The following is a 10,369-nucleotide window of genomic DNA, read 5'->3' as shown; positions in this document are numbered from 1 at the left end:
TCAAACTTAAAAGTCAAAATAAAACGTTGAATATGATCTACGTCATTTTATTTATGCACGTGTACAAAATTATGACATTTCAATTTTCTTTTGATTGTCATCAAGAGCTTGTAAAAAAATGCATTAATGTGGATGATTTCTAGACGTTGGTTTTTGAACTTATTGATTCACATAAAAACAAAATTGAAATGTCATAATTTTTTATGCGCACATAGAGAAAATAACATAGATCACATCTAACGGTTTTATTTTGATTTTTAAGTTTTAAATTTTGAGTTATTAAAGTTTTAAAAAATGAAGGCATAGTGGAGGCACAAAAAATGGAGGCATTTGAACCCTCCTCTATATATATATATATGAGATGGACTATGGTGAGCTATGGAGTAAAATGAGTTGGTGCTTCATAGCACTATATTTTTATTTTGAAAATCCAAACGACTGATCCAAACCGCTCAACATGATCTCCATATTGAAATGTGGTTGGAGACCAAATTTTATATTTTTTGGAATTTTTTTACTATTTATAAAGCAATTTTGAAAATCGCTGATACGATAGTCCAGAAATTTTTACTGTTCACAGCAAAACAACAATTTTCAAAATTGCTTAATAAATAGTAAAAAAAATGTAAAATTTGGTCTCCAACCACATTTCAATATGGAGATCACATCTAATGGTTCAGATCGGTCGTTTGGACTTTCAAAATGAAAATACGACGTGGAATACAAACGCGTTTTACTCCATGGCTTACCGTAGCTCATCTCATATATATATATATATATATATAGAAAGAGAGAGAGAGAGAGCGCAATACTGCAATAGATAGTTTCTTTCAGTACATGTTTATATATATAGCACGTTATTTCTGAATTTTTTAACAACATAATTGAATTTCTTATCTGTTATATACCGTTTGTCATACCTTTTACTTTGTTGCTTGTTTTTAAATAAAATCATTGTTATATAATACGAATCTTGTGTAGATTTTAAATAGAAATCAACAGTGAGGATGCATTCGAAGGGAACGGCATATATATATGCATGCACTTCATTGCACTAGGCAAATGTGCACAGACAATATATATTACTTTGTAACTGGAGAGGAAAAATGCATTATAACGTTACTTTTACGGCCACTTATATCTTTGTAATTAAATCTAATTTGTGATAATAATTCTTCATTTTTTTCTTCTAAATATTAGTTATAATTTAAATTTCTGACCCACGACACTAAGTTCAGCATTAAATTGAACATAGAACTTTCAGGTATTTGGACTATATATAACAAATCATGCATATACTACATCTTTTCGGATTTTTTTTTTTTGGGCTTTAATGTATTTCCTAAAATAGAAGTGAGTGTATCATGTAAACATATTAGTTGATAATACTATTTTAAATTATGGTTGCTTGGGCCGTATATACTTGTGCCGTGCAAGAATCGTATGCATAAAATATATATTGTGCATTCAATAACATTAATGTTTCAAAATTGTCAGCTTATGAAACATATAAAATTGATGATATAACATGTATTATTTACTAAATGTAAAGTTATGCTAGCATTTTATTCTATTTATTATTATTTTACTAAAATTCTCTTAAGAATTTTATTTAGGCTGCAATTTTCTTTTCAGAATTCATGTAGACTACTACATATGTATCCACATATCATATGCATAAAAATATATACTATATGCATTCAATAATTTTAATTTTCAACTTATTAAACATGTCAATTGATTATATGACATTTTTATTTAATAAATCTAAAGTTAGATACTAGCATTTTATTTTATTTATTATTATTTTACTAAAATTCTCTTAAAATTTTAATTTAGTTTGTAATTTTCTTTTCAGAATTCATGTAGCCTACTACATATGTATCCACATATCGTATGCATAAAAATATGTACTATGCATTCAATAATTTTCATTTTGAAAATTTTCAACTTATTAAACATGTAAATTGATTATGTGGCATTTTTAATTAATAAATCTAAAGTTAAAAACTAGCATTTTAGTGTACTTATTATTATTTTACTAAAATCCTCTTAAGAATTTTATTGAGTTTGCAAATTAAAATTTTTTCCAATTCATGTAGCTTAATATGTATCCACATAACGTCCTATATGTTATGCCCTTGTTAATCTCACGCATATCGAAAACCGCATTTTAAAACATTTCAAAAGTGAAAATTGTCGGTTGTAAAAAAATATATATATATTGGTGAAGTATAGCCTTCCCGATGAAATTAGAACATCTAAATTAGCTTGCATACTATCATATTTAAAGCATCATTCACAATTCCCACCGCCTCTTCCCAATTCTCAACTACTGTCATTGATAGTTGCGACAAATAAACCTATTATCCTCCTGTTCGAGAACCACCTAAAAATTTAGGATTAAAAATTATAGACAAAAAGATCATTAAAAGGAAGGAAATTCCCAACTCATCTACCACCCAATCTACCAACAGCTCTAAAAAAACCACCAAATTCTTACTCCAGTTCTCATAAATTGATCAAATTGGAATATGGTGAGAATTTTTTAAGCTTACTTCCGATGGTTGTCATTCTCACCATAATTTCTCTCCTTCCCATTTTTTTTTTTTTAAATCGGGCAGAGGCTGCCAGATATGTATTCATAGAGTTGCCAATTAATACAGACATCCTTAGCTAATTAGAGATAAGTCTCTGACCCAGAGAAGCTTATCCCCCACCACCGTTTAAACAGATATGTTTGGATGTAGCGAGAATAGCGAGAATAGCGAGAACAGCGCTATTCTCATCCATCCAAACGTACTCCCCGGAACAGCGAGAATAGCGCTGTTCTCGCTGTTCTTGCTATTCCTATAAAAACATGGAATAGCTAGCAAACTACTCTCTCAAATGTTCAATCGTTGTTCTCGCTATTCTAAAATGTTCAATCCAAACAACTTCCGAATAGCTTTGAGTTAGCGCTATTCTTAAATAGTAGTTGTTCTCGCTGTTCTTAATCTACTATTCTCACCATCTATCCCTATTCTGTATTGCATTCTATTCAATCCATTCTTATTCAATTCAATTCAATTCGGTCCGTACCTCCGCCCTCTCTTCCAATTGGCTTAATTTATGGAAATCGACACCCCTCTAAAGAATAGAGCTATTCTTGGGTTAGCTCCACTATTCTCAAATCTTGGTGATCCAAACACAAATTTGCAAATAGGATTAGCTCAAGAATAGCTCTATTCTACTAATCCAAAGAAATGGTGGGTTAGCAAGAATAGCTCTAGTGGGGTTAGTGATATTAATAAAATATTTGATTCCTCTCAATTAAAGTATGTTTAAATATTAAATTAGTACTAAATATAATATAATATAATATTAGATCAGTATTAAATAAAATATTTGTGTAAATATTAAATATAATATAATATCAATTTAAAATAAAGATTAGTATTAAATAAATATAATATTAAATAAAATATTAGATTAAATATCATATCGTAGTCATTTAAATAATAAATATAATATAATATTAGTTTAAATATTATATTAATATTAAATAAATATAATACCATATTAGATTAGTATTAAATAAAATATTAGATTAAATATAATATAATATTAGTTTAAATATTAAATGTAATACAGTATTAGTTTAAATGTTAAATGTAATATAATATTAGTTTAAATATTAAATGTAATATAATATTAATTTAAATATTAGATAAATAATTAAATAACTATAATATCAAATTAGATTAATATTAAATAAAATATTAATTTAAATATTATATTAGTATTAAATAAATATAATATAATATTTTTTTGAATATTAAATAAATATAATATAATATTTTTTTGAATATTAAATAAATATAATATAATATTTTTTGAATATTAAATGTAATATAATATTACTTTAAATATTAGATTGGTATTAAACTAAATATTAAATTAAATATTAAATTAAAAATAAAATAATATTAGTTTAAATATTAGATTAGTATTAAATTTAATATTAAATTAAATATTAATTTAAAAATAAAATAATATTAGTTTAAATATTAATATAATATAATATTAATTTAAATATTAGATTGAAGTATTATTGAAAAATATGATGCTTTATATATATTTAACAAGTCATTATAAATATAAAAGTTAGTTGAAAAAATAAAAAATAAAAAATCATTATTATATTTCTTCCCTCCATTTGCTATTCCTAACATACAATCCAAACAACATTTCTACTAATTCGGAATAGCCAAAGTTAGTGCTATTTTTGAATCCCTTGGGTTAGCACTATTCTCAATCACTAACCCAAAAATCGCTATTCTTGAGCTATTCCTTGCACGATCCAAACATACCACACTGATGGTTAGCTCCACACAACCATCTCTACCATTCTCTTGGTCCACAAGTGGCCTATAGAGTATTTTCGCATGTCGTGTTTTGATCACGGTGAAAAATATTAAGCACCTCAACATTTTCTTCTACAAATCATGGCAAAAAAATATCAAAGCAATACATCGTCAATTCAAAACCAAATGAAAACTTTGACAAAAAGAGAGCATATCAGCTCCCTTCCTCCTTCCTCCAATGTCAGACTTTGACAAATTTGAAATTATTTTGTTGTAGCTTCCCCAAAACTATCAGTCAAACATCCATCTATCCAAACCTCAAGGAGATAGTTTTCATATGCACGTTTTTAAATGATATTTTTATGGAATGTCTCTTTTTTTTCTTCCTCAAACTCGGAGAAATTAAACATGCTTTGTTGTTGTGATCCTAAGAGAATTCAAGTCGGTCTCCCAAGCTCCGCCAAATAGTGATAACATATGTTGATAATTTTCCACTAGTTTTGTGCCCGTGCATTGCAACGGGGACTGCAATTTCATTTATCCTTTTACATAGTCATGTTTGATGCATATATTTGTATATTTAAGAGAGGGTTTGAAGTTAATCCCAAATATAACAGATGCATCCAAAGGCATATAGAACAAAGTGGTGACAATAGTGGGTTTCCACTGGTACCAAAGTTACCTAATATCATACCGGTCTATTGATTTCCAGTAACTCAGTAACAACATGAGAGCACCGCAATTGATACTAAAAATTCTTGAGCCATGCAAATTGTTGGCAAAATTACCCATTTATATGTCACTTTAAAACAGAAATAACCTAGAAATTACAAGTAAATTAAAATCAAATTATGTACAATTTCCCATCACTAACACTGATTGAAACACTCTAGTTGGTGGAGTTGAATTGATTTCAAATCAATGGTATTATTCAATAGAAATGATTGTCAATTGAATGTTGTTGATCAGAATAAAAATAAAAAAGAATTGAATTCATTTCTATTTTTTTATTGGAAAGTCTATATAATAGAAGGAAATAATTTCACTCAAATGAAAATGACACTTTTCTCCTTTTTCTTGCTTGAGTGTTTTTACTTAGTAGACCTGGTGATTTACAGTAGATGATACTGCAACTGGTACCCTATCTTCTTGCTCGGCTCCTCTGTGACATCTTCTTGTGCTGAGATTATAAAATAAATTAGACAGAGAACTATAACAGGAGATATATCCAAATTGAGTTGCATGTCAATACCGATGAATTGTTAAAACTTAAAATAAGAAAATTAACCAAAATTAAGAATGTCAGGATGTAAATTTTTGTTAAGAACATATTCATTACAGTTCGGACTTAGAGATTAAGGCTGATTGATAAAGGGTAAAAAATTTCAAAATCTAATATTATGCCTTCAGCATTACACCTATATACCCCTAATTCTTTGTTCCTGAAACGTGAGAGAGAAAGAATTGTAGAATTGAATCTTTATTCATTTTCATGAATTGGAATTGTACAATGCTTGAATATATATATAGCCCCTTTACATCTCAACTCATGTCTGTATATTACAACTCATCTAACCTCTAACTGTCTAACAGTAACAGTTCTAAACCGCTAACAGCATAACTGTCTAACTAACTTAGTCTTGGTCAGCAGTAGTAGACTGATCTCCTTTAGCCCCCCCGCAAGCTGGACCTACTGTCAGCTTGGATGTGAGATGGATGAACCGAGGTGAACCAAGTGGCTTTGTGAAAATATCCGCAAGTTGATCCTTTGAGGAGATGAATCGGATGAGAAGGGACTTGTTAGCAACACGCTCACGGACGAAGTGGAAATCGATTTCAACATGTTTGGTGCGTGCGTGAAACATAGGGTTCGAGGCTAGGTATGTGGCGCCGATGTTGTCACACCACAAAGTAGGTGGAGTTGCCAAGTGCACATGAAGTTCGGCTAGCAAAAACTGAAGCCAAATGAGCTCGGAACAAGTGACAGCCAATGCTTTGTACTCGGCTTCCGTGCTAGAGCGGGCAACCGTAGGTTGCTTCTTGGCCCCCCATGAGATGATGTTGGCACCAAGATAGATACAAAACCCCGAAGTGGACTTTCGATCGTCTAGTGAGCCCGCCCAATCGGCGTCACTATAGGCATGAAGAGCAAAAGAGGAGACCGGTTTGAGGGATATGCCATGAGACATCGTACCTTTGAGGTAGCGAAGAATCCGCTTAACCGCTGCCCAGTGGGATGTTGTGGGAGATTGCATGAATTGTGATACTTTATTGACCGCAAAGGCAATATCGGGACGAGTGAGGGTGGCATATTGTAGTGCACCAACAATGGAGCGGTAAAGATGAGGGTCTTGAACCGGATCTCCATCAAAGCGAGAGAGCGCAATCTTGGGAACCATAGGAGAAGGATAGGAATTAGAATTCAGCATGTTGGCCCGAGTAAGGATATCATTAATGTACTTGGTTTGAGATAGATGAAGCTCATTAGCCATTGAATGAACCTCAATGCCAAGAAAGAAATGAAGAGGCCCGAGATCTTTGAGTGCAAATTTCTGTTGGAGAGAGCTAATAAAGGCTTGAATGAGAGAAAAGCTAGAACCCGTGACGATGATATCATCAACGTACACAAGAACAATGAGAGTGCCGGTTTGAGAAGAGAGAATGAAGAGTGAAGGATCGTAAGTTGAAGCCTGGAACCCTTGGGTGAGAAGAGCGGAGCTAAGGGCATGAAACCACGCTCTTGGGCTCTGTTTTAGACCGTAAATGGCTTTGGTCAGCAAGCATACGTGATCTGGTTTAGAGCTATCGACAAACCCCGGCGGTTGCTGCATGTGCACGGTCTCTTGGAGATCACCGTGCAAGAAGGCATTCGAAACATCAAGTTGGCGGAGTGGCCAGCCGTAGGAGAGAGCGAGCGTGAGAATAACCCGAATAGTAGTAGGACGAATGACCGGGCTATAAGTTTCGAAGAAATCAATGCCCTCTTCTTGGTGGAACCCTTTTGCTACTAGGCGAGCTTTGTATCTTTCTAACGAACCATCCGCACGGCGCTTAATCTTATAGACCCATTTGCAGCCGACGACATTCTGATCAGGATTAGGCGGGACGAGGATCCAAGTTTTGTTTGTACGAAGAGCATCAAACTCTTTATTCATGGCATCAACCCAATCGGAATTTAATTTGGCTTGGTTGTAAGTCCTGGGCTCATCCAGTAGAGAGGTGTCGGCTGTTAAAGCAGTAGGGGCAGAGGTATTAATTTTAGCACGGCTACGGGTGATCATGAAGTGATTAGAAGGAAGCCGGGTAGAAGAAATAGGAACTGGGGGCTCTCTGGAAGAAGTGGCGCGCATGGGAGGTGATTTAAATTGGTTCGGATTCGCTGCAGAAGCAGAAGGACCCGTGGATACCTTGGGGCGGCGGGAGTAAGTCAAAAGAGGACTTGGATCTGCTGCAATGGGTGGAGGAGCCGCACCAGGTTGTGATGCATCCAGAGATGAGGGTGGCTGATCCGCTACAATAGCAGAAGGACCCGTACTAGTGAGGACTGGAGCTGATTGGGGGAGTGGGAAGAAGGATTGTACAGGATGTTCTGTGGCCGAATCCGTGGGAGAGACAGGTAGTAACCCCAACCAATTCTCTGATGGAACCGGATCCAAACAAAATGAAGGTGCAGAGGGTTGCTTGGTGAAAGGAAAGTGCTGCTCATCAAAAATAACATGCCGTGAGATAATCATTTTATTAGAAGCAATGTGATAACACTTATACCCTTTTTGTGACAAGGCATAGCCAAGGAAAACACACGGCATGGAACGAGCTTGGAGCTTGTGTTTATTATAAGGCCGAGTGTATGGAAAACAAGAACACCCTAGCACCCGCAAAAAGGAGTAATCAGGAGACTTATGAAAAATTTTAAAGAATGGAGAGGAGTCGGCATTTGAGGGAGGTTGCCGATTAATTAAGTACACCACGCTAGCAAAGATGTCATCCCAAAACCGGGTAGGAATAGAAGCATGGGTCATAACGGCTAAGGCAAGCTCAACGATATGGCGGTGTTTACGTTCCGACACCCCGTTTTGTTGAGGGGTGTAGGGACACGTGGTTTGGTGGATGAGAGAAGGGAAGGCACGTGCGATAGGTTTGTATTCGGTACCTCCATCCGTACGTAGCACCTTAATAGATTGTTGTAACATGTTTTCGACTTGTGCTTTGAAGGAAGCAAAAACATGAAAGACTTCATCTTTAGACCTCAAAAAATAGATCCACGAATATTTAGAAAAATCATCCACAAAAACAATATAGTAACGAAATCCATTATTTGAAAGTAAAGGTGCGGGACCCCAAACGTCCGAGTACACGATCTCTAATGGTGAAGTAGAAGAAGAAAAACTAGAAAGGAAAGGTAATCTATGTGCCTTAGCCAAAACACAATGGTGGCATAAAGACATCTTATTTTTATTACAAGGCAAAGAATGAGAATGTAAAATTTTATGTGTAGTGGTAGATGAAGGATGCCCAAGTCTAGCATGCCATGTGTCAATTGAGACTCGTTCACCAAAGTAAACTTGAGGATTGAGCTTCAAAGGTAGAGAGAGAGGGTAGAGTCCTCTAACGAGTTTGGCTTGAAGTAGCGTCCTCAAGGTGTGGCGGTCCTTTATGACACAAATGGTAGAGGAAAATTCAATGAGTAAGGAGTTGTCATGTAAAAGTTGAGACAAGCTCACAAGGTTTTTGGTAAATGTAGGAACAAACAAAACATTATGTAAATAGATGGTGTACTCGGAAAAACGTAAAGAGGTAGAACCGATATGAGTAATATTCATACCCGCACCATTACCCACATGGAGCTTGTCACATCCTTCATACGGCAAAAATGAGGAGAGGTTGCTTAGATCATTCGTCACGTGATGAGTGGCCCCCGAGTCCAAATACCACTCCGAACCAGCTGCTTGCGGTACTGTCTGGACATTGTTGGCTTGAAAAGGAGCATTCTGAACCAAATGAGCTTGAAAAACCGGTGCTGACTGTTCTGGGTAATTCACCAAGTTAGTTCTATACCAACAGGTCCGGGCTTGATGGCCTCTTTTAAAACAGATCTGACAGATTGTGTTTCTGTCTTGGCCCTGAAATCCAGCTTCAGTAGAGATGGGCCGAGCAGTAGGAGAATTGGGCCTGGGAACATAGTTTGGTTTGAGCTGCGGATTGGGTAAAAGAGGGCCCCTGTTTTGATTTTGGTGATAGTTGCCCTTCTGGCCAAATTTCCCTCTGCCGGGTTTGGATCTGTAATTCGGCTGACCCGAATGGGAAGATGCATAGAAGGCAGCGGGATTGTGAGAAGAAGGAAGAGATGTCGAATTAGCACCCGATTGAGCTTGAAGGAGATTCTCATGGCTCTGAAGCATCGCCTGGACTTCATTGAAAGAGAGATTATCTTTCGTGTTGGCGGCGACAACAAACGAGTTGAAGTCCGATCCAAGACCGCCAAGCACCTGAAGAACTAGATCTTCGTCGGAAACTGGATGACCAACGAAAGCAAGCTCATCGGCAATAGAACGCAATTTCTGACAGTAATCGGAGCAACTCAAACCTTCTTTGGTGGTTGTCTGAAAAGAGCGACGGAGCTCAGACAGTCGAGCGCGAGAGGTAGCAGAGAATGACTGTTCAAATGATTTCCAGAGTGCGGCAGAGGAATCGCATGAAACAACCTGACCTAGAATCGTGTCAGATAGGGAAGAACGTAACCAGCTGAGGATAAGCTGATCTTGTCGATGCCAATGAGAGAAACGGGGATTGTCTTGAACCGATCCATTATTCGTTGCCTTCTTAGGTGGAGGATCATCAGTGAGAAACCGGTACAGACCATGACCGTGAAGAGCAGGAGTAATCTGAGATTTCCAGGCCAAGAAATTGGTGCGATTGAGTTTTGTAGAGATAGGGACATTCAGTACTACAATCGGATCAAGAGATACTTCAGTAGACATTATTGAATTGAATTCAGGTTGAGGAGTATTAGTGGGAGAGGAAGA

At 35.6% G+C, this 10,369-nt stretch overlaps 1 protein-coding gene across 1 annotated transcript in view; it reads right to left on the bottom strand.

Annotated features, from left to right (window-relative positions):
• Nucleotides 1-272: 272 nt before the first annotated feature.
• The window catches only part of LOC144560472 (ADP,ATP carrier protein 1, mitochondrial-like), a 46,162-nt gene continuing 36,065 nt past the window's right edge, over nucleotides 273-10,369 (bottom strand). Inside the window, exon 4 of the mRNA XM_078309681.1 lies at nucleotides 273-342. Within this exon, the coding sequence (XP_078165807.1) occupies nucleotides 288-342 (55 nt within the window). The 3' untranslated portion in view covers nucleotides 273-287. The remainder of the gene's footprint in view (nucleotides 343-10,369) is intronic.

The sequence above is a fragment of the Carex rostrata genome, chromosome 10 (genome assembly GCF_964058835.1).
Source record: "Carex rostrata chromosome 10, lpCarRost1.2, whole genome shotgun sequence".
Taxonomy (NCBI): domain Eukaryota; kingdom Viridiplantae; phylum Streptophyta; class Magnoliopsida; order Poales; family Cyperaceae; genus Carex; species Carex rostrata.
The sequence above is the reverse complement of the archived record's forward strand: the minus strand, read 5'-3'. Positions and strand labels throughout refer to the sequence as shown.